Source organism: Gracilinanus agilis, chromosome 1, assembly GCF_016433145.1.
Source record: "Gracilinanus agilis isolate LMUSP501 chromosome 1, AgileGrace, whole genome shotgun sequence".
Taxonomy (NCBI): Eukaryota; Metazoa; Chordata; class Mammalia; order Didelphimorphia; family Didelphidae; genus Gracilinanus; species Gracilinanus agilis.
In genome coordinates this window covers 113,928,364-113,953,328 of record NC_058130.1, presented here as the reverse complement: position 1 = coordinate 113,953,328, position 24,965 = coordinate 113,928,364, and the positions used below count along the sequence as shown (strand labels likewise).

Below are 24,965 nucleotides of genomic sequence, written 5' to 3'. Positions count from 1 at the left end.
ATTTACACTGGTAGAAATTATAATTTTGTAACTATGGTGCATGGTTCCAGTGCAATGGGAATATGAAGTGCATATCTAAATAATTTATAACATTCATTGTAGTTCTCACTAATTGGTACTAAACTATAGTGTAGAATTTAGTGGGACTAGGTCTTCCTCTCTTTTAATATCTTTCAATGAAACCTAGTTTGTACTAGCTTTAGCTGTTGGATCACATTGAAAGCTCATTCAACTAAAACCCACACACCTTTTTTATCATTAACTTCTGTTTAAGTCTCTCCTCCATTCTATAGCAGTACAATTCACTTCTTAAAAAATCCTTATCTTTTGTCTTAGAATGAATATGCATATTGGTTCCAAGGCAGAAGAGTGGTAAGAGGTAGGTAATGGAGGTTAAGTCACTGGCCCATGGACATAGAGCTAAGAAGTATCTGAGCCTAGATTTGAATCCAAGACCTTCTATTTCTGGGCTTGGCTCTCAATCCACTGAGCTACTGAGCCACCTACCTACCTCCTGTACAACTCATTTTTTAAAAATTAAATGCAGGTCTTTATATTTATTCCTGTTAAATTTCATTTTGGTTCAGCCCAGCATTTTAGCCAATTTTATCTTTCTGAATTTTGATTCTGTCATCCAATGCATTAGCTATCCTTTGCAACTCTACACCTATAAATTTAATAGCCATGCCATCTTTGTCTTTATCCAAGATGCTAATTTTTTAAAATGTTGAATAGTGGAGGGCCAAGTATAGAACTTTAGAGCCATATGACTAGATAATTTAAAATAACTAGAAATTTCACTCCAGATTTACATCAATAAATTAATTAGCATTATTTTTTCCAGCATTGTTATTCAACAAGCTTCAAGTCCACCAAAGTGACTACAGTCCTCATTTATTATCTTGTTTACAAGGATACCATGAGCCTACCAAATGTCTTGCTGAAATTAAATAACATAATTTTTCTATAAAGCTCCTCTGATATACCAATCATATTGTGCTATTAAAAGAGGAAATAACATTTTGGTTTAAGGTTCTTAGTGAACCTATATTGATTCCAGTCATCACTATTTTTTTCCTTTTCTAAGTGTTAAAATCTAATGATCCATTTTGAAATTTTGTTAAAGATCAATATTAACTTCACCTGTCTGTCTCATAATCTTAAATTTATTAAGTATATATTAACCAAATTAAATGACTAATCTATAATTATTTTACCATCAATGGAGGAAGAATGTAATTTATAACCAATTAGCAGCAATTTTAGGAGTGATTAAACCTTTCATATCTCTCCCCCCCACACACCTTTATAGTATTCTTATACCTTATTCATGCTTATCTACTTTGTGATCCAGTAACACTAACCTCTTTCCTGTGCCTCAAACAACACACTCCAAATTTTCACTGGCTGACTCCCAAATCTAGAATGCTCTCCTTCCTTATCCTCCCCTCTTGGTTTCCCTAGCTTCCCTTCAAAACTCACCTTATGTAAGAAGCCTTTCCCTTGGTGTCTCCCTCCCAATATTATCTCTAATTTATGTGTGTGTTTATGTGTATCTTATTTGTACATAGTAATGCTGTTTTCATCATTAGAGAGCAGGAACTAACTTCTTCCTTTCTCTGTAACCTTAGCACAAAGCTCAGTACTTGTCATATAATAGATATTTAAAAATGTTTACTGACTGGTTATAATTTTGTAAATGTACCTCATCTTTTTCATTACTAGTGCACATCAGGAGAGATTCTGGCATACTAACACTCAAGGGGGTCTCATAGTGTCTATTCTTCCCCAAATAAAGGTGACTAAGTCAATTTATAGTCTTACAATTGGATTAAGACAACAAACAAACAAATTTCAAAATGGATTTTAAGATTTTAACACTTAGAAAAGAAAAAAAACAATACAATGCTAGGACTTGGAAATACAAAGTTAGGTGATCAATGAAGTATAGTTAGTGGAAAAGTTTGTGACTGTCCATTGTCTTGCCTAGAAGCAGCACTGTCTCTTATGGTAAAACATTTGCCCATTGTTTTTTCATGTTAGCAATGCCTAGTCTACCCATGGACTTTGGCAATGATGTCAGTCTTTCCCCTTTGCACTGATTCTCTAATGACCCAACAAGATTTCATGAAAATCACAATCCAGGTAAAAGCAAATTTGCCTGATGGTGCTATAACACACTAACTCTAACAATTGCTCCATGCAATTCATATGAACCAGAATCTTGTGGGGAACTGCACTTCATTTTCATTTTCCTCTCTTCTCATCCAGTGTTTATCTATGGCACATCTGAATTTAAATGATTGGGAAATCAAAGCTCGAAGCACAAGTGGGAAAGGTAGAAAGAAAAAGATAAGACTTTCATGTTCTTACCTTTCATACTTACTTATTTCATTTCGTAAAGTTGTTTCTGCTTTTTCAATGGTGATCAAGAGATTTTCCGTGAGATCAGGTCTTTTGCCCACTACTGTAAAACCATTCCAGATATACATCATTTCCTAGTGGAAAGGAGGAGGAAAAGAGGAAAGAATCTTATCTAACTGATCTTATATAATAAATGATTCTGTATAATCTGGATTTTTGTTGATGATTTTAACACATTTTTAAAATGTATGCCTGTTGTTTATATAAAATGTTTCCAAGAAATTCAGTGAAATGAACATTAGGAATATTTTATTGGGCTCATGTTCTTTTATATCATTAAAACATGTTGCAGCCCAGTAATGTAATTCAATATGGGGAAAACTAGTTTATTTAAAGACCATATGGCTAAATGACAGCTCCTGAAAATGTAAACTAATGCTCTCTCACTGCAGGTTAAATTTAATAGGATGAGAAATAAGAATTTTTTTCTGACAAAGAACAAATGAGCTTTTTCCTGGAAATAGTTTCCTCTCCTATCTGAAACTGTTTGAAAGACATAACTATTAGGCAGGAAAAATATTGAAGAAAAAAATGTAACATTCTCTGAAAAGGTTTAAAACTGAGAAGCAATAAATTGAAAAAAGAGACTTTTGAGAAAAACAGTAGAAAAAATCATCTTCACTTGAATCACTAAAAATTCAACTGAATCCAACTATGAAAATTATTTTACAGGCAATAATTATACATATCTAATATAACAAGTAGTACCTCTTAGGTTGTGAATGTTGCACTATAATTTTATAAAATGGGGAAAATTACAAATAAGCAGCTTCTATCAGAGACTGAATAAAAACCACAACTTCCTCAGAATGCCCTAGAGTCAGGATGCATTCATCCCAGTCTTCTACACTACTTCTTCTCTAGACCAGGGTTGGGATGTTTGGGCTCTTTCATCTAAGCAGATTCAGTGATATCAACAAGCATTCACTAGACCCTTATTGCAATAAGGATACATCTTTGAAAGACTGTACACACACACACACACACACACACACACACTGAAACCAATATAAAAGTTGGCAATTAACATACAAGGAAACAGCATTTTCTATACAAGTCAATTAATCTCTAGTGACCCTAAGCAACCTAAGGTAAAAAACAGCAAAAAGGTCCTACTCTCCATGGCTAAATCTGAATTTTAAATTAACCAAAATGCCCAGAGTTTTGTACATAGGGTCCTAAGATCTATGTTCATATCCTGACTTCCCTTATATGACTCGGTAAAACACATTGCACTCAGGTCTCAAGTTTTCACTGTTAAACTGGCATAAGGGGAGAGGGGGAGATGTTAATCTAGATGATTTCATCAGCCCCTCTAAACTTGATTTCTGTGATTTTCTGATCCAAGTTCTCAAACACTGTAAGTAAACTAAGGTTTGAGTAAGTGAGTAACTGTAAATAAGTAACTAGTTATTTTCTATTCAAAATGAGTGATCAAGTTACATATACATAAAAGATTGTGAAAGCAAAAATAAAGTGATTTTTAAATGTCAAAAGACAAACTTTTTGATCACAGCAGCAAGAGGTAGAAAGAGAAACACCATTTAAAATCACTCTAGACAATATAAAATACTTTGGAATCTATCTACCAAAACAAACAGGAATTACATGAACACAACTACAAAAAACTTTCCAAACAATTAAAACTAGATCTAAACAATTGGAAAAGCACTGAGTGCTCATGGGTAGGATGAGCTAACATAATAAAAATGACCATTCTACCCAAATTAATTCACCCATTTAGTGCCATACCTATCAAACTACCAAAAAACTTTTTTTCCTGAATTAGAAAAAACTATAACAAAGTTCATTTGGAAGAACAAAAGATCAAGAATATCAAGGGAAATAATGAAAAAAAAAACATGAAGGAAGGTGGCCTAGCAATACCAGATATTAAACTATACTATAAAGCAGCAGTCATCAAAACGGTATGGTACTGGCTAAGAGACAGAAGGGAGGATCAGTGGAATAGACTTGAGGTAAGTAACATCAGCAAAACAGTGTGTGATAAACCCAAAGAGCCCAATTTTGGGGACAAAAATCCACTATTTGACAAAAACTGTTGGAAAATTGGAAATCAATATGGGAGAGATTAGATTTAGATCAATATCTGACACCCTATACCAAGATAAATTCAGAATGGGTGAATGACCTGAATATAAAGAAGGAAACTATAAGTAAATTAAGTCAACACAGAATAGTATACTTGTCAGATCTATGGGAAAGGGAAAATTTTAAAACCAAGCAAGAGTTAGAAAAAATTACAAAATGTAAAATAAATGATTTTGATTATATCAAACTAAAAAGCTTTTGTACAAACAAAAACAATGCAGCCAAAATCAGAAGGGAAACAACAAAAAAAAATCTTTATAACAAAAAACTCTGACAGAGGTCTAATTACTGATATTATAAAAGGAGCTAAATCAATTGTATAAAAAATCAAGCCATTCCCCAATTGATAAATGGGCAAGAGACATGAATAGGCAATTTTCAGATATAGAAATCAAAACTATCAATAAGCACTTGAGAAAGTATTCTAAATCTCTAATAATTAGAGAAATGCAAATCAAAACAACTCTGAGGTATCACCTCACACCTAGCAGATTGGCTAAAATGATAGCAGGGGAGAGTAATGAATGTTGGAGGGGATGTGGCAAAATTGGGACATTAATGCATTGCTAGTGGAGTTGTGAACTGATCCAACCATTCTGGATAGCAATTTGGAACTATGCCCAAAGGGCTATAAAAGAATGCCTGCCCTTCGAGCCAGCCATAGCATTGCTGGGTTTGTACCCTAAAGAGATCATAGATAAAAAGACTTGTACAAAAATATTTATAGCTGAGCTTTTTGTGGTGGCAAAAAACTGGAAAAATGAGGGTATGCCCTTCAATTGGGGAATGGCTGAACAAACTGTGGTATATGCTGGTGATGGAATACTATTGTGCTCAAAGGAATAATAAACTGGAGGAATTCCATGTGAACTGGAATGACCTCCAGGAATTGATGCAGAGTGAAAGGAACAGAACCAGAAGAACATTGTACACAGAGACTGATACACTGTGGCACAATCAAATGTAATGGACTTCTGTACTAGCATCAATGCAATGACCCAGGACAATTCTGAAGGATTTATGGTAAAGAACGCAACCCACATTCAGAGGAAGAACTGCAGGAATGGAAACACAGAAGAAAATCAACCGCTTGAATACATGGGTTGATGCAGACACGGTTGAGGATGTAGACTTGAAACAACCACACCAATGTAACTATCAATAATATGTAAATTAGTCTTGATTAATCACATGTTAAAACCAGTGGAAATGTGCATTGGAAATAGGAGGGGAGGGGAAAGTAAAAACATGAATCATGGAACCATGGAAAATTTTTCTAAAAATAAAAAATTTAAATCAAAAATTAAAAAATAAAAAATAAAAGATGACAGCTTAAAAAAAGTCAAACTTTTTGGATAAGCTCATACCTTTAATTTAGTTATACAAGGCCCTGTTTGACAACAGTGAACAGTCACCAATTACAACAACTAAAGAAAAAAAGCAGAAGAAACTGCTCCCCATTCCTGCCCCCAGGTTTGGCAAGGAGAATGGTCACTGAGACAAACTTAAAAAGAAAGGAAATCATAGAGCAAAATTAACGTAACTGGAGTACAAATGAGTTAATCTAGTTCAACCTCCTTCATTCTATAAGGAAAACCTGAGCCCTATAGGTCATGTGACTTTCCCAAGTCCCAGAGGCCATGGCAGGATTTGAACACATCTTAGAACTACATGAACAAAACTTTGAGTACATTTTGGTTCATTTAAAATTCAGAATTAGCCCAGGGAGTAGGAACCCTCTGCATTCTGTCTAAGAATTGCCTGGGGATGCTGAAGTAAGAAAGATTCTGGTTTCAAATCCAAGGCTGTCTCCATCACATCACACTTGATTTCTTACACTGAAAAGAAGGTACTGTGTTAACAATGAAAACAGCATGAGATTTAGAACCAGAGGTCCTGGGTTTGAATTTTGGCTTTGAATGCTGGCTTTAGCACTTATCTGCCTATGTGACCAGAACGAGTCCTCATTTATAAAATATGGGGGTGAAATGAAAATTATTTGAACAATGATATCACTTTATATTCAAACTCCTAACAGAAATGGAAACAACCAAGAACCATCACCAATCTTATTGTAGAACTATTTTAATAGTACTACTTTAAAAAGATCAGCTAATCGTCATAACATTCTTTCAAAGTACAATGGGAACAAGTATTTCTCACCTTGTGTCAATGTGTACACGTGTACACACACACACACACACACACACACACACACACACGATCATCAAAAAACTCCATCTACTAGAACAGAACATCATTAGAAATCTATGTGCTGTGCAACTGAACTTTGCACAATTAAAAACAACTGATTATTTCAGGAATACTAAATACTAACATGATACTAAAACAATAGAGGTGGGTAGACTCTAAGGGCTCCCAAAAAGCATCATTTCTATATAGTTGTAATGATTATGAAGCACTTTTCTTTCATTAATCCTGTGAGTTGGGTAATACAAATATCACCTTTCTTCTTTTTTCACTTTTATTTTTTTAAAACCCTTACATTCTGTTTTAGAATCAATTCTAAGATAGAAGAGTGGCAAGGGCTAGGCAATCAGAGTTAAGTGACTTGCCCAGGGTCACCCAGGTGGTAGTATCCGAGGCCTAATTCAAACTCAGGTCCTCCTGATTGCAGGTCTGATGCTCTATCCTCTGTCCTACCCTAGCTGCCTCAAGCTTTCTTCTACAATGGTCAATGAAGATAGTAAAACCCAGGAGGTAGCCTGGGGTTCTCAAATGTTATGCTAGTAGAGACTTTCATAGGTCCAGCCAAGTTAGAAAAGGTTAATGTGAAACCTAGCAATAAACAATGTGTCTATCATCTAAAGGCTAACCTGGCTAACCTCAAAGAGGCTCACCAGCAAGGTGGTTGTGGAGTGATAGATTTTTCATTACAGCAAGGAACTTCAATCTGTCAATGGAAGGAGAATCTACACAAATGAAATCAGAGATCACTGAAATGAATATCTTATAGACAAGGCAACTGAGACCCCCAATAAGTCAACTGATCAACCCAAAGTTATTCAAGTGGTGTTAAAGTTGAGGCTGGAACCTGATCCTCCTAGTGTAGCAACTAATTTATTTGTACTGACTAATTAAGTAGAAATGATTTTGCTAAAAACCTCAGGCAGCCTGTAGTCCTGAGATCAGGCAAGCTACATGTTAGGTGATGGGGACTACAATATTATGCTCTTCCCAAGAAGGCCAGATAAAACACCTAACCAGAATTTTAAAAAACTACTCATTTTTGTTACTGATCATCTGAAATGAGAATCTGAGGTTGAATCTTTATTCAGCTACTTCCTATGTAATCCAAGGAAATCACCTAAAATCTCTAGGTGTCAATATTCTTATCTGTATAACAATATTGACACCTACAGTTCAGTTCAGAAGCCTATTTTGAGTAAAGTCCTTTGTGAACCTTAATAATTCACACCTACAGAGTAATTCATCTTTATAAATGTTAAAAGTTAAGAGGGGTACTCAATTCTATGCAATATAACTTAATAACTTATGCTCTATTGCTGACAAAGTAATTCATGAAGGGCAGCTTAACTAAAAGAAAAAAAAATGTAGATCAAATACCACTTTCTTACAAAAATTCTACCAGCCAGATAAACTGTATACATTTAAATTAACATGAGATAATCCAGGCCCTTAAAACTAAGCTCAGGAATAAAATATTTCCCATTGCAATTTTCAAGATAAAAATAAAACCTCAGGGGGCAGCTGGGTAGCTCAGTGGATTGAGAGCCAGGCCTAGAGACAGGAGGTCCTAGGTTCAAATCCGGCCTCAGCCACTTCCCAGCTGTGTGACCCTGGGCAAGTCACTTGACCCCCATTGCCTACCCTTGCCAATCTTCCACCTATAAATCAATACACAGAAGTTAAGGGTTTAAAATTAAAAAAATAAAATAAAATAAAACCTCAGGGTTTAAACTCAGCATTAAAAGTATGTAGACCCGTGATGATCAAACTTTTTAAAGAGGGGGCCAAAGGAAAGGAAATGCTCATCTGTCAGTCTGTTTCTAAGGCAACTCTTTAGAAGTTTCATTGTATTGTATCCTACTCATTGTATTTGTCAGATTAGGAATAATGTCACACAGCCGGATAGAACATTTCAGGGGGCCGCATCTGGCCCGCTGACTGTAGTTTGCCCATCACTGATGTAGACAATCTGACTCCATGTAAAAATTAAAACTTTAAGCCTACAAGTGATAATTTGTGACAAGAATTTTCTTTTGAGCAGTAGCTTCCTTTAAGAAATTTTCTGTATGCTTTTTTAAAAATGGAAATACTACTTGAACTTAAATGTTCAAGTTACAGAAATGCCTTATAAATGTATGAAACTGAACAGAATAGCTAGACAAAAATTAGATGGAAAGTCTTTGCTTCCTCTAAGATAAAGGTTTATTCTAGTCTTCAAACACAAGTGAAAAGAAACAGAGGTGGCTACCAGAGCAGGTAAAATCAGCTTTTCAGGAAAGGCCGAACTGGAATAACGCCGGGACTTCCTCACTGCAAACTTCTCCGTTGGGATAGACTTGCCAGCAATTCTCTGCTTCAAGCCCTCCACCTGCCTGTAGTAATTCCCAGTTCACAAACAAAACAAAAAAGAGAAGACAATTAAAAAGACAAATCTCTACAAGACTATGTGCTGTCATTTCACTTAATGTGTTCATTAAGGTCTCGAAGATTAAGAGCAGTCTTAAAAGGCAGCAACATACTTGTAGTTTCTCTTTCACATTACCTTCATCTGCTCAGCATATCCTTTGTATGTACCTAGTTATTTACATGCTTGCCTTCCTCATGAGAAAGGGCATTTCTTGGGGGCAGGGACTGCTCTCTGCTGTTCTCCAGACCTTCCTCAGCAGAGGGTCTAGCATATAGGACACTGGCTTGTCTTCAATATTCCCTGGCACAGGTATTCTCTCCAGTGTTAAGAATCTTCTCTAGCTTAGTATCTACTCCAAGAGAGCTACTGTTGCTACAAGATTCATCACCTGGAAGCCATACTGCTGATGAGCCTGGCCAACTTAATGAAGTGGCTTCTTTTTGCTTAAAAAGTCTCCCAGGCACTATACAAGCAGACTTTCCAATTTGATAGAAACTACCAGATGTGAATTGCTGTGAAAAAGCCCTGAAAAACACAGTCAGGGTGAAGGGGCTGAAGGAAACAGATACAAGGATTCGTTGTTGGCTCAGGGGTGAATTTGTCTAATCTTCCCAGGGAGCATTTTGGAATTATGCTCACAGTGTTATATGTATGTCCTTTGACCCAAAGATACCTCTACTAGACATATACCCCAAGGATATCAAAGAAAGAAGAAAAAGTTCTATATCATAAAAAATATTTTTAACAACTGTTTTTGTAGTAGCAAAGACCTAGAAACTAAGGGGAAGGAATTAGAGGGAGAGGAATGCCTATCAAATGAAGAGGGCCTGAACAAATTAATATATATAAATGTAAGAGAATAGTATTATGATTTAAGAATTTAAGACAGAATACCAGAGAAAACTAAGAAAATCTCAATGAACTAATACAAAGTAAAGTGAACAGAACCAGTAAAGTGATTAATGCTATATAACATCAATATTATAAAAATGAACAATTTAAACACTACCTTTAAGAACTCTGAACAATTCAATGATTAATCATAATTCCAGAGAAATGAAGATAAAGAATGACCTCATGACAGAGAAATGATGAATTAATATGCAGAATGAGACACATTTTAAGATGTGGCCAACATGGATTTTTTTTTTTTTTGCTGGACTAAACAGTAGCTATATATTTAAAGTGTCTAATATTTTTCCCCTCCCCTCCAGTAGGATAGGGGGGGTAGGGGAGGGAATAAATACTACATAACCGGGGGGAGGCAGGTAATTGAAAATTAAAAAGAAAGAAAATGCAGGATACCTCTGTATTACAACAGGGCACTAGAGGAAGACTGTATAGTCAGAGTATTTTATGTTTTAAAAAATAATTACAAAAGGGGGCAGCTAAGTGGCTCAGTGAATTGAGAGCCAGGCCCAGAGATGAAAAGTCCTAGGTTCAAATCTGGCCTCAGATACACCCTAGCTGTGACCTAACCCCCTTTGCCTAGCCCTTACCACTTTTCTGCCTTGGAACCAATACTGATTCTAAGATGGAAGGTATGGGTTTAAAATAATAATAATTACAAAAAGTTTTTTTTAATGTTATACCTGGAGTGACTTAAGGTCCACTATAAGAATCCCTTTCCTTCTGTTGATCTGATTCTGATGTAGCTGTGTGTATAACAAGCTACAGGCAAGCTCCAGTAGTTCCTATCAAGTTGAAAAGGTTTTCAGAAAGGGTCTAGGATTGGATTCCATGGTGTTTTTTTTGTATAGAAACCAACCTAGGCTAAGTTTGTAGAGGCTCATCACTAGATTAGTCTGAAGATGATGAATTTTTGAGCACATTAAGTCTCACAGACCACCTAAAATACTTCAAAAGGGAATGATCTGTATAAGCAGAAGGAAGACCTACCCTGATGAAATAATAAATCCCTAAGATACTTAAATAAAAATATAATCATTAGAAAACACAATCTTTTAATAATCACAGGAAAAAATGTTCAAATTCTTTCATCAGATAAATTCAAATCAAGGCGATCTTCAGATAACATCTTATACATGAGAATGGCAAAAATAATAATGATGATGATCAGTGCTAATGCTGGCAGAACTGCAGGGAAACAGGGCACAGAATTAGTATAAGATAAGATCATGGATTAGCATGGATTAGTAGAAGATAAGAGCATGGATTTACAATCAGACAATCATAGTTTAAATTCTGGCTCTGTAACTTACTGCCTATGTTGCCTTGAGCAAAGTACTCAACTTCTCATCTATAGCACAAGGGGGTTGGATGACGTGGCTTCCCAAGTCCCTTACAGTTCTAAATCTATGGTCCTATGTAATAAGAACCACAAAAATAATAAATATAGGTCTAGCAATTCCACTACTCGAATTCTATTGCAAAAACCTGATTAAAAAAGAAAATAAAAGACGGTCTATGTGTACAAAAATATTAACAGGTACTTCCTTTGTAAGAGCAAAAATAACTGAAAAAATGTAATGGAATATTATGATATTACAAATGTGATAAACATAAAGCTTATAATGAAAGATGGAAAGATGTACATGAAGCAATACAAAGTGAAATCAGCTTAACTGGAACTATAAATACATTGATAACCACAATATGAAGTAAAAGACAGAAAAAAGAAGGAAAACAAGGCATGAGAGAATCTAGAAGCTCTGTTAGGAAACAGAACAAAAACATTTCTTTGATTCTATTAATTTATTTGATTTTTCCTTGGTCAAGGCTAAAGGTTTGGAGTAAGATTCTGTTTATTGCATTAAAGAGTTTAGGAGTTCCTACACCAAATGAAGGACTGTCTTAGGAAAGGGGGGGAAAATCATGAGTAGGGTATATATCCATATAACTATAGATAGGGCCTGCCCTACAAGTGGCCTTCTGTTGAAGTGAGAGTGTTCTTTTTACCTAAACAAAGACACAATGTTCTCTCCAGTTGGCTTCACATCTTCATCTGGAAGCATACTCAAAATTGCAGCTTTCTGAAATACATATATAGCCTTTAAAGAAAGAAAAGAAAAAGAAGTCAATTTTAATGCAACCCTAAATTCCTGACATTTCTACAAAATTGCACTTTGAGAATGTTTTACAAATTCAAAATTTTCTAGAACTAAATAGAAATAATATATTAAGATTATCAAGAAATTAGAAAGTATCACCAAATGAGAAAAATTATCAGCTTTAAAGAACTCTGCTAAACCAATAATTGTTCTAAAACACAAATAACAGTTTAGTTTGGCATAAGAACAACAGAAAACAACTGGTTATCATTATATAGATGCTCCTAACCATTCAAAATCTCCTTCTAAATTCTTACTTTTAATGATGAAAAAATGTTAGGGGTAAAGCTGAAAATGATATACAGGTAATCTAACTCCATGACCAATAAGTCATCTTTTTACCACTCCATGTTGGTTTTCAATAATTATCTGCTGATTTGACCAACTCCATGTCGAGGAGCTTTGGATTTTACATCCTATGCAACTAAATGATGTTCAACCAAACAAAAAGTCACACTGAAATTCCTGAGGAGTTAGTGTACCCATTCTCCTTACCTTGGACCATCTACTCTCTTTGCAAAGCAGATCAGCATAATGATATGCCTTAAGCCATTCTTGCTGGAATGTATAACACCACATCAGCTCCCAGTAACAGAGGTGATGAATCTGTTTCCATTCTTCCTGAGATGCAATACAGTTTTGGAATATTACCTGAGCCTATAATTAAATGTTACAAACTTGATCATGTAGATGTCAGATAATAAATGGAAAATTTCACACAATATTTTGCACAAAAATAACAAAATACCACTCATTTAGTCATTCAATATTACAACAGCTAAGTTTCCTTAAATAAAATGATATGGTTAAGTTCTATCTTTAAAATTAAACTTTTATTTTCTCAGTCAGCAAAAAGCTACCCCCCTCCCTCTCACTTTCCAAAGGTAATTGAGAAAGAAAGGAAGACAAAACCCCTACTACAGATAAAGACAAGCAAAATAAATTTCCACATTGGCCACATCCCCCCAAAAAAACAAACTATACTATGTCTCATTATGTACTCTGATTGTACCCTTTCACCTCTCTATCAGGAACTGGGTAGCATGTTTCATCATGAGCTCTTTGTAATTGCAGATAGTCCCTACAGTAATCAGTCCCTAATTCTTTCAAAGTTGTTTGTCTTTATATTATTATTATATAAATTGTTCTCTTAGTTGGCCTCATTTCACTCTGAATCAGTTACTAAATGTCTTTCCAAGTTTCTCCGAAACCACCTCTTTCATTTCTTATTATAGCATAATAGTATTCCATCACAATCATAAACTATAACTTTTTCAGGCATTCATCGGGCAATTACTCATTTTCCAATTCTTTTGTCATCACAAAAACAACTATAAATATTTTTGCAAAATTTTAGTTGAGTTTATTTTGCTTAGGACTCATCTCTCCTTAATCTACCTCCCCTCTTGTCCTCCCTTCTTCCTTCTCCTGTTTGCCTCCTGTCTCCCTAATGAGTAAAATACATTTCTGTGTCCTTATGCATATACTCTTATGACTCTCATTCTGCAATGTCATTAAGTGTTCCTAACACACACATTCCTTCTCACAGAGTGAGTGGCAAAAAAAGTCAAGGAAAAACTGACATCAAAAGTAATGAAATAGAATGTGAAATTAATTACCTTTTCAAAATTTCCTTTGAGGAGTTCTATTCTTGCAGAATAAAACAAAATTAGAGAGCCCTAGAAAGAAAGAAGAAAAAATAATTCCCTGTTCATTAATCCCAGAGCTAGCTGACTAAATGTGACTAGAATGTACACTAAAAGTACTGAGCATACATTTGGAAACCTCTGGAGATAGGGTTCAAGGAGAGTCTCGGCTTCCTCAATATTGGCTTCTCCTGTGCCTAGAAATTTAACACACAACACACACAAAAACAACCCTCAGTCTCCATGGAACACAGCAGGTGCTTAAAACCTACTCCTTAAACTTCATTATTGCAAAGATGTATGTCTAATGAACTGGTAATTTTATATTAAAGATGAAAAACTTTACTATTGTGTCATATTAACTTCTATTTGGTAAATAAGAAATATCATTGGACTTATTTCAAAAGATTTTCTCAAGGAATAATGACTAAAAACAAAGCAGGAAGTTATTCTTAAACACTAAGTCTAATTTTTTTTTGTTTTAATGACAACCATGACCATCACCTTCAACTTTATGTTTTTAGCTTTAAAAAAAAAACCTAGAATGCTTTGTAGAATTCCTATAAGAAAAGCCTAACATATAACAGTAAATCAATCAATCATGTATATTAAGCATCTACTCTGTACCAGATATTATGCTTGGCATTGGGAGCATAAAATCAAAAATAAAACAGCCCTTACTTTCACAACACATGTGGCTACACAGTCATCTGATCAAAATTTCAATGTTTGCTCCCTTAATGCTTTCTCAGTGTTACATATCTACAAGAGGCAGACATATCTAAGATATATATCTGCTGCTATTTCTCCTTACTGACTTTTCTCAATGATCGACTCTATTAGTCAAAAATCACTGACTTTTAGAAAATCAAAACAGTTCAATTCTTACCAAGGACTAGTGAGACATAAGTATGAAATAAGAGTAAAGTTAAACAGCACAGTGTAGATCGCAAACTGGATCCAGATGCACCTTCTCGCAATTGGCTGAGGCCCAGTTCCTGAGAGAACAAAAATCTGATTATATACCTTAAAAAGAGATGATCTTCATTATAAATCACCATATTACTTCTGCTCAAAAATTTAAAAATATTAAACTCTTTCGTGATTTGTGTCAATATAGTTTATAGCTTTTATATGATGATGGCATATTTTTTGTCATTACCTGAAAGAAAACAAGTATTCTATGTTTTTTTTTGTTTTTGAAAACATGAAGGGAATCTAACAAATGTTTTATGCTAATTGATTTAGTGTTTCAGGGAAGAAAATCTATACTCATTTCAGAAGAACATTGTTTGAATAAGTAGTAAAATAAGTTTCTCAGTGTTTGTTTTCTTGAATGTAACTTTGTAATGGAACAACTATTTTTAATATCTAGATGAGAGGTGTGAGGTTATAAACCAATCAAACCTTACAATAGCTGTACCCCTCATAGAAAAAAAAACAGGCACTACTATAATTAATAAAATTCAGGAAGAAAAGGGTTCTCTCATTTAGTGCTGCAATATAACATATAAGAACAAAGTATGTTAAGTACTGTTGTGTATATAATATAGTGTTTGAACTTTACAAGCATTTTTGAAATTATTTACCACCTACAATAGTTTGAAATCAGCATGTTGCCTTAGTAACAAATATAATCTTTATGTGGAAGCTTAGTGCTAAAAGGATAGAAGATTAATTCATGTATTTAATTGATCAAGAAATATTTCTCAATCACCTACTATGGCATTGTGCAAGGTGCCTTATTGACAACAATGTATAAGTACTGAAAATATAATTAATAACTGAGGTCCCATCAACTGAGCTTAAAAAAAATTGTTAATCTGATAAGTTCAAAGAAGAAGGTATTTATCTTCCCTTTGAGAGTACTTAAAAGTTAAATTTATACCCTGTTTCCAGAAAACCCAATAAATTCTAATAGTCGAAGAACTCTTGCTGGTAACAGAGATAACATCTGAAAGAAAAACAAAGCAGAGAAAAAAGTGTTAGACAACTGTAAAATGTCAAAGAGGTTTCAAAGCCTTTTCATCAATATGAAAAATTAAAATTAAGTGAAGATTAATGAATGCCACCAAGAGAAAAAGCAATTCTTTCACTGCAGCAGCTCTATGACCAAAAACTTCAGAAAGAAAAAAAAAATCATGAACACAAACTTTCCCAGGCAATGCTTATTTTTCAGCCAGTCTAAATGATGATGGTTAGTTTCCTGCTCTCTTATTCTAAGTCTATGTACAAGATGGTTTCTTTAAAACAGATTTTCCTGGGTTGATGCAGGCAGTTATCTATCTGTCCTTCTTTAATAGTTTCTGAACTGTCCTATCAATTAAAAAGCCAAAGATATACACACGGTATGCCAAAAGTCTTAGTGCAATTTTATACTTTAATGTCTTTAAACTGCACTGAGATTTTTGGGATATGATGTCAACTCAGACAGTTCTTCTTGAGTTCTTCTCACCCTTACCTCTCTCTACTCTCAACCACTCATTAGCAAAGCAACAACCATTTTTAAACAGAAGAGAATTCTTGAGTCCCAGTCTTATGCTTCTAGAAATTCTGCCTTCAGCTTTCATACCCAATAGGCCTTTTTGATTTTGAATTTTTCAGTGGCAATAACCAAAGCCACCACGAGCCTGTTAAAAGGCTGATGACACAAAACTTTCATGGCAGTTTTGTGGGCCCATTTGGCCCTATCTGTGCACAGCAATATAGGTAGAATCTAAGAAAAAAGTGGCATGAATGTGGTAATAAGAATCATTTGTACAGTAGTCTTCTGGTATAGATATAAATATAGCCTACCAAGTTAAATGCTCCTATTCCAAGCTTTACTCCCCCTTCAAACTGGTAATAGGTTTCCTTCTGTTTTTTGTTGCCCTGAGTCATTTGCAGAACAGAATAACATTCCCTAGATTGAAGAAAAGAAATAAAAAATATCACATTTGTGTGAAACAAACCTAATTTTAAACAAAACTTCACATTTGTACATAACATAACAAGACCAACTTCCAAAATATTATGGAAATTTTCAAACTACTAAAGCTATACTGAGACTACTACAATTCTTTCCAACTATTGCTAAACTATAACCATGGCAGAAGGAGCAGCTTCTACATTTTAAAATAGCAGACACTTTTATACCATCAGCTCAAGTCAAGACTCTAGCATTTTAGACGTAAATAGGTGGACAAAGTTAATTATGAGAGTCTCATATATCAGTCATCTAGGAACACCACCATCACTAATGGGTAATTTTATGAGAGAAAGAAAGAGAAAGGTTTTTCATTTCTTCAGGAGCTGACCATATACACAGTTTGGCAAAACTACTCCAAGGGCCTGAAATTCTATTCCTCTTAGAAATGGCCAGGAAAAATACTATCAGTTCCAAATTTCAATATGTTAAATGTTCTGATCACATTGGCCCTACAATGACTCAACTAAGTCTTTTTTGCTTTGGTTTGGTTTTCTGGTTGAGATTATAAATGGAAGAAAAGTGTATATTTCCACAATGGTTTCTCCTATATGCTCTCATTTTGCCATTTTCAACAACACATATATCTTTAACTTTTTCTTTCCATTTTAAAATACTTTCTTTTTTTCTTCTCCTTTCAAAACTCAAAAAAACTCAGAAGTGAGATTTTACAAGGCCCTTACCACCTGACATTAAAAGATGACAGAGGGAGAAACATACTGCCTTTTGCCTTAAAACATCCCTAGTTTCCTTCAAAGGTTCAGGTGTCACCTCCAACAGGAAGTTTTTCTGATCCTTTACTCAACTTTGTCTTACAATTAATTACTTTACATAGTTTTGATTTTTTATGTAGATGTTGTCTTCCCACCACCACTCCCCATCCCCCAGGAGAATGGTAAGCACACTGAAGACAGATACTGTTTCATTTGTACATCCAGCACCTAGCTTTGTGACCTGAAATATTATGAACAATATCTGAGAAGATATAAGATCATATTATTAATGATATTTGAGCTGTTGGTTTGACCTTTATGAGATGAAAGTGATGCTGACAAACCATCAAGAAGAAATGTACTTTGAACTACTATCCTAGCACTGTGCTTCTGTTCTGGTCTGGTAACAGTTTTAGCTAGTCCTCCTTATGGGCCATCACAGTTTAGACAACCAATCAAGATTAGAGATAAAACCTGTAGCTACAAAATGAAGCAAAGATAATTAACTGGTCCATGCAGATAATGAGTTTAAGATCATGGATTCACTGGCACTGATCTCCAAGAAATGTAGCTTAAGACCTAGGGCAGAAGTGACCAACTGGAAATTAACAGAATACAGTCATTACTATAAGAGCAATTTCAGGTAATTAATATGCAAGTATTCTAATATAAATAGGATTACCATATTGTGAGGGTATATAGGCAAATGTGACTCACCTACACTGTATCCTTCAAACCATACATAATTTCATAAGGTTCTTAATACTGCTTTAGGACTGAATAAATAATAGTAGTTATTCATCCATAATAATGCTCTCATTATTAACAAAAATTGTCTAATTTTTTTTACCTCCTTATAACAATGCTTCCACTGAAATAATGTCCTTCTGCCCAGTGCTGACATACTGGCTCAATACCATCAAGCAGGAAGGTTACCGATCCTAAATCACCAAATATCAGGCAGGATATATTATTACTTCATTACTTTTCAAGCATCCATGACTTCAATGTACGTATTCCCTCCACTGATTCCGATAAGTCTAGATAAGTTGCATGGCCAAAAGCTCACCACTGTAAAGACCATCTGATGATGAACCTTTATGACCCTGCCTAGGATGGTCATTAGATAAACAACAAACATTGGATGAGCTTCTAGACCAGTACTCAAAGCTTTTCCAGATTGGCAAAAACAAACAAAACTTATGTCCATGAGCCTAAGAGGTCAAAATCCAGCACTGCATCCATATCATCAGGCTTTTATGGAAGAAAAATTAATTTTTAAGTGAAAATCTGACTACCCTCAGATTATGAGGGCTATGGGGATTAATGTTAAAAAATACCCTGAATCACACCAATTTAACATACTGAATTATTAACTTACTTATATATTTGGTAACTTGTTCTAATTTTGAGTCCACCTTTGATGAAGTTGATCATGTTTTCATCCTGAAAACCATTTAATGAATAATTAGATCATTATACGCACACGTGCACACACTCTTATGTTATCATCATCATAACGACACACACATACACACACACAAAAAAAAAAAACTCTTGCACTGTCCCCACTGCTAGGCCTAACATAACAAATTTTTAACTTTGGAGACAATTTTTCAAGAAAGCATCTTTTCCAAGTACCTTTTGAAATAGTTTCTTCACTGTTCTTCCCTAAGCTGGAAAGGGAAGGAGAAGGAATGAATTTTACAGGTGCATTTCAGCATCAATTACCCACAAATTAGTCACTTTTTAACCACTAGAATAGTGACCTCTATTAGTTAGGGACTAAGAATCTTTTTAGGCATAGCATGAATTTAAAGTTGTAAAATGTCTTTTATCTTTGGCATTCAAATAGCCTTCTAACACATTTAAAGAGTATGCCAAAAGGTCAGTCTTCTCTCTCTCTCTCTCTCTCTCTCTCTCTCTCTCTCTCTCTCTCTCTCTCTCTCTCTCTCCAATAAAAAGCACTTATTTATAACTGTTCATGTTTTTCCTTCAGGATCATTAACATGTGATTTTTGTTTCATATTCAATTTGTTTCATTCACTTTTCCAGTCCTCAGCTCTAGTTTGTGCTCTGCATGATCTTCTTTGGGCAAAGCACTTAAACGTCCCTGGACTTTACTTCTATAAAAGTAGGGTCCTGCATCAAAAGTTTCTTGAAGGTCCTTTTTACATGCAATTTTATATGATTCTATTACCCTTCATGTAAATAACAGAACTGCTCACAGGAAGTTCATCACCAGCAGATGGTGCTGTCAGGAGATTTTTCTAGTTTTTCACCCTGGCAAAATCAGAATGTCAGTGTTGAAAGGGATCTTAGAGATTAACTAGAACAGCTCATCCATAAACAAAGCTGTGTTGGAGGAGACCCATACTAACTGTGAGATCTGACTGTTAATTTTTCAGTGTTAATTATTTATATCTCAGGAATCAGCAAGCTACAAATCTGAATTTGGTTCATTATTTTCTTGACTGTTTTGGTTTCAGAAAGTGAAGGAGAAAATGTTAATAATGCAGATTAAACTTAAAAGTGTTTCATGTGTACATTTTATTTTCTTGGAGAGCCAGAAAATAAAATATATATGATTACCAGCATGCCACTGCCCATAAAGAAATAAGAACCCAATGGAACTAAAATTCATCTTTTAATCATGTATCTTTTCATTATACTTCTCTAAAACCCTATAACAAAATACTGCTTTTATAATAATATTGGGAAGACTCCAGCATTTAATTCTAAATATCCTAAATATCCCCTCTAAAGTTAAAAGCATCCAGTTTAATTCTACCATTTTCATTTAAATGATTAGCATTTCAGACTATAGCACCAATACTCTGCCACTTTCTACATAATAATCATAAACAAAAGTTTTATTGCTCATTTAAAAATCTGAGAGTTTTAATTAAACAAATACAGTTTTTAGCTAGGAAAATTTCTTAAAATATATGAGAACTTCCTTCAAGTAATACCCACATTGCACTTTACAGTATAGCTTGAGAGTCCCCAGAGAGGTAAGAAGAACTAATAATACAAGTCTGAATCTCCAGTTTTTAAAATAATACATAAGAACACTTTTAAGGATTCTACCATGTCATATTGCCATAAGCCATATTGTCACTTGTCATCATCATTCAGTCAATAACCCCCAGTTATTTTCACAGCCATAGTTACCAAGATTACTAAGTCAAATTTAAGAACATCTTCACTAAATGAAGAAAAACAGTAATTTAGAAAAAAAAAAAACGAACATTTTAAGGGTAGATCTGAAATAGTATGACATCTTTGTTAAAGGCTCCTGGACTAAGATTCCTTTTGTTTATATTAAGAAGATTTGCTATCTATCCAATTTGCTTCTCCCTCCCTTCTGATATCTCTTTTTATATTCCTCACCTCATTGCACCTGCCACAATTCTCCAACATGTCAAAGATTCGGTTTTTAAAAGAGCAGGAAAAGAGTTTTAAAGCAGATGCTGAAGCTGTTCCTAGAGCATAAATAACAAGGTCCAAGAGGACAGACTTTTTCTGGATGAAGGGCACCAGGGTGTGCAAAATAATTTTTTTCAAATCCTCTTCCCAGTAAGAATGGACAATAAACCCACTTGAGAGTCAATAAGACATGAGTTCAAGTCCTACTCTTGGCATAACCAGGCTGTGTGACCTTGAGCAAGTGACTCAGTGTCTTAGTAACCTCAGGCAACTAAGATTATAATTTGTCAGTCTGTTTTGGTAAACAGTTTCTATAAAGAGTTCTCTGTAATAATTAAAGCACATTCTCCCAAAATAGGAATAAAACAAGTATGAAGAAAAGTGGAAATTTAAAAATAATCATTATTAAAAGTACAAAAATTAAAACTACCAGATTATGTAAATGCATGCAAATGAAATTTAAAGGCATCTGGGTGAGGGTAGATTCAAATGGTGCTATGTCTAAACAATTATTTCTATCTAATCTTCACTTGAAATAAACTGAAAAGAAATATCAGTTAAAAATCTTTGTTGATGTGGGTAACTTGCTAATTAGGCAATCTAAAAAGGATTTCCAGTCAGTACTCAGGGCTTAAAATAACAATGACTAATTCCCATTCCACTTAAAAGAGACTCTAATGAACTTCTAAAAACAAGAACAGTTCACATCTAATTATCCAATCATTCTCCATCTGACAAAGGAGCAAATAACTTAAAATAAGGAGGATTTAACCAGGTTTCTGGCTTCTTTCAAGTACTGAAAATAAAGGGAAGAAAGAGTTTAATAATGCTACAAGAGCAACTACTCTACTATTTTCATGCATGAAAGAACCAAGAAATTGAATTGGGGTAGTAACCTGAATGAGTTTAAAATCAAACTAAATAGGGGCAGCTGGGTAGCTCAGTGGATTGAGAGTCAGGCCTAGAGACAGGAGGTCCTAGGTTCAAATCCGGCCTCAGACACTTCCCAGCTGTGTGACCCTGGGCAAGTCACTTGACCCCCATTGCCCACCCTTACCAATCTTCCACCTAGGAGCCAATACACAGAAGTTAAGGGTTTAAAAAAAAAAAAGAAAAGAATATCAAACTAAATACAGTGACTATGAATAAGAAAGCTACCTCTAGGTGTTTTGAGTGTAGAGGAGGGTAGGAAAGGTGGTAACCCAACAAAAATCAGAACACTGGTTCTATCAAATGCCTTTCTTCAAATCACCAAATGGCCCCACAGAATGTTCGTTCAAACAGCTATTATTATTACTATACCTCTAGCTGCATTTTGCTGTTAAAGTGAACAGCAACAAATGGACACTGAATCCCACAAGATTCATTACCTGTAAAAATGTCAAAGCTGCTTTCTGTAGTAGACATTCCGCATAACAGATTTCTGCGTGCATTTCCTCTATTAATAACAAACAAAATATATTAAAGAAAATTCCCAATATCACATGAATTTTGTTTTAAGATACTCAAACGAGATCTAAAGTGATACATACATGATCCCAAGTAAGTCTCTAAAATCTGAAGGAGCACTGCCTAGAAAGGTTGGAGTTCAAAAACATCCCTTGTGGCACTTAGAAACTATGAGACTAAAGGCATGTCATCTAACCTCATCTGTCTACAGTGGGAGGACTGGTCCAATAAAGTCCCAGTCCTTATAGAGTGAGCAATTTGCTCTGTCTCCTATAACCCCACCTGGAGGAGCAGTGAGCCTGCTTTCAGGAATATGCCCCCTTCCCTGGCCTCCCATAAAAAGCACTCTCTCTCACATATCCTCATATCGTTGGCACAGAAATAAAGCCTTTTAACTAACTGACTACTGGGCTCCAAAGAGTGAGTATAAAGAATTCTCTCTCTCTTCCTAAGAGGGAGAAAGAAGAAATATTGGGAGGGGATATTCATCAACATATTTCCATTTCTCTGGTCTCTTGTGTTTATGTTTTCCTGATTCTAGGAGAGAGAGTATTCTGACCAAATTCTAAGCTTTGGCCGAGGAACCTCCAGAGCCTAGCTATAGGAATCCATTGCTGTCTACTGGAATTTTCCTTTGCATCTTTGATGCAAAAATTGAAAAGAAGAAAGTTTTAATATAATCAAAAAAGTTTCTTCTTGTCTAACTTTCAAGGCAGGCTCTTATAATCTGGCTCTAATCTATTAATGATCTCTTACTGCATACTGCTCTCTAATATAAAAGCTGTACTCATTTAGGTATTCTAACTGGCATAGGACATTGTACCCCCAAAATTATAGAAGTGTTTCAGGCCAAACCCTGAACAGGAAAATTCCTTTGCTTCCTTGCATACTAGTGACTACTAACCCTAAAACATCTGATAACTCCTGATAAGACCCTGTTACATCAAAGGGAAATTCCCCAGAGTGGATTATCCTCCTAGGTACATCCTTTAGATGGACATAAACATACACCTCCAGGCTATGCTTTGATACCATCAGTTTGTATCTAAGATATATCTATCTGTCCCCTAAACTATGAGGGTCACCCCCTATATCTTCAGGCTGACCTCAGTTAGATGACCAATCCCTCCCTTGTGCCTGAGTGCACACCTTCCTCAAGTCACATATAGTCTGTTGTAAAGAGAATAAAGACCCCAGAAATGATGTCCTCTGGAAGCCAGCTTTCCATCTAAGCTGTCCTGGCCAGATTCAACATTACCTTCTAAATTAATAAATTTCTCTTTTTATGTTTAAGCTAAGTTTTGGAGTTTTGCAATCTTGCAAAGGGTACCCATCCCAAACCCAGGGGGTTTACCTCAAGCTCCCCACAACATAACGAAACTCCCAAACAACATGCTCCCTCCCATTTCTGTGTTTATGATTCTATTCACTTTAATACCTCAATTCTCTCCACCTCTCCCTTCCTCCCCCTTTATAGCACTCTTCTTCTCTCCTTCTCTCTTTCCTCCACTCCCTCCATTCTTCTTTCCCTCCATCCCACTTATCCTTACCTATTCTCAAAGCCTGATCACTCCTAAAGGCCCAGCTCAAGTCCTCAAAGTCCTTCCTCCTTTCTTCACTATTCCAGCCCAAATGCATCTCTCCTTTGTCCAACTATTCCCCAATTAAAACAGTCCTAGGCTCATAAAAGACAATTAACATGTATTTGTTTGCTGATTGAGTATTAGAAAAAATAAAAATATTTCTTTCACCTTCTTTCTTCACTTAAGTCTTAGAGTGCCACTATTTTAAACTAACTGGGGAGGGGGTCATTAAAATGCCTTAACTAAAAATAATGAGAAATCATAAACATAAAGTCCAAACAGAAGAATTCTTTATATTAAATGTCTAATTTTAACACCCACTTAAAACCAGTTTAGGGCAATATGCCAGCTAGCTAAAGTGTTAGGTGGAAACTTTTATCAAATGTGGAAATGATGAGTGGGTGTATGACATGTTAAGCTCATGGAAACTTTAATTAAATGTATGCTCCACTGCAAAGCCATTCAAGAATATAAATGAAAATTACAACGTGGAAAAACAAATCACATACAAATGCTACAATGTTTTGACTCACTCTGTTGGAAAAGAAAGTCTGTTTGGGTTGTAATGGCAGCCAAGCACATACACTGGAAATGAAGTTAAATAATTCATAAAAAGCCTGGACTAGAGGCTTCCAGTTCATATACTGTTTGCACTACTTCACTGTGCAGACCAAGATGAACAGCAAGATAAATACTTATTGCCTGTTTAGGGATTTCACTTCTAAGAGCAAAAGTCAGGCACATTTGGAGTGGACTAGCAACTTCCAAAAGTTATTTTGAGTAAAGTGCTTAAGAGACTCTAGAAATGGCAGTGGCCATGAGCTGAACCCAAGTACTTTTGGTGATGGATATACATAAATGACTAGCCCAAGATCACACAGATGGAAGTATCAGAACAGGGACTCGAAACACTGACAATCTCTTGTAAGGGAGGGAGGGAGGGAGGGAGGGAGGG

The 24,965-nt window shown here is 35.1% G+C and overlaps 1 protein-coding gene across 4 annotated transcripts in view; it reads right to left on the bottom strand.

The window, feature by feature from the left end:
• TTC39B (tetratricopeptide repeat domain 39B) overlaps positions 1-24,965 on the bottom strand; it is a 43,088-nt gene that overhangs the window by 14,943 nt on the left and 3,180 nt on the right. For 3 of the 4 annotated variants that reach the window (XM_044657023.1, XM_044657024.1, XM_044657025.1), the window contains exons 3-13: positions 22,349-22,416; positions 18,931-18,995; positions 16,668-16,773; positions 15,760-15,825; positions 14,761-14,869; positions 14,001-14,068; positions 13,845-13,904; positions 12,721-12,882; positions 12,074-12,165; positions 8,996-9,119; positions 2,387-2,498 (exon numbers count right to left, since the gene is read on the bottom strand). In XM_044657023.1, the coding sequence (XP_044512958.1) occupies positions 2,387-2,498; positions 8,996-9,119; positions 12,074-12,165; positions 12,721-12,882; positions 13,845-13,904; positions 14,001-14,068; positions 14,761-14,869; positions 15,760-15,825; positions 16,668-16,773; positions 18,931-18,995; positions 22,349-22,416 (1,032 nt within the window). Of the gene's footprint in view, positions 1-2,386; positions 2,499-8,995; positions 9,120-12,073; positions 12,166-12,720; positions 12,883-13,844; positions 13,905-13,982; positions 14,069-14,760; positions 14,870-15,759; positions 15,826-16,667; positions 16,774-18,930; positions 18,996-22,348; positions 22,417-24,965 lie in introns of all 4 variants that reach the window. The other variant, XM_044657026.1, reaches the window with a different exon arrangement.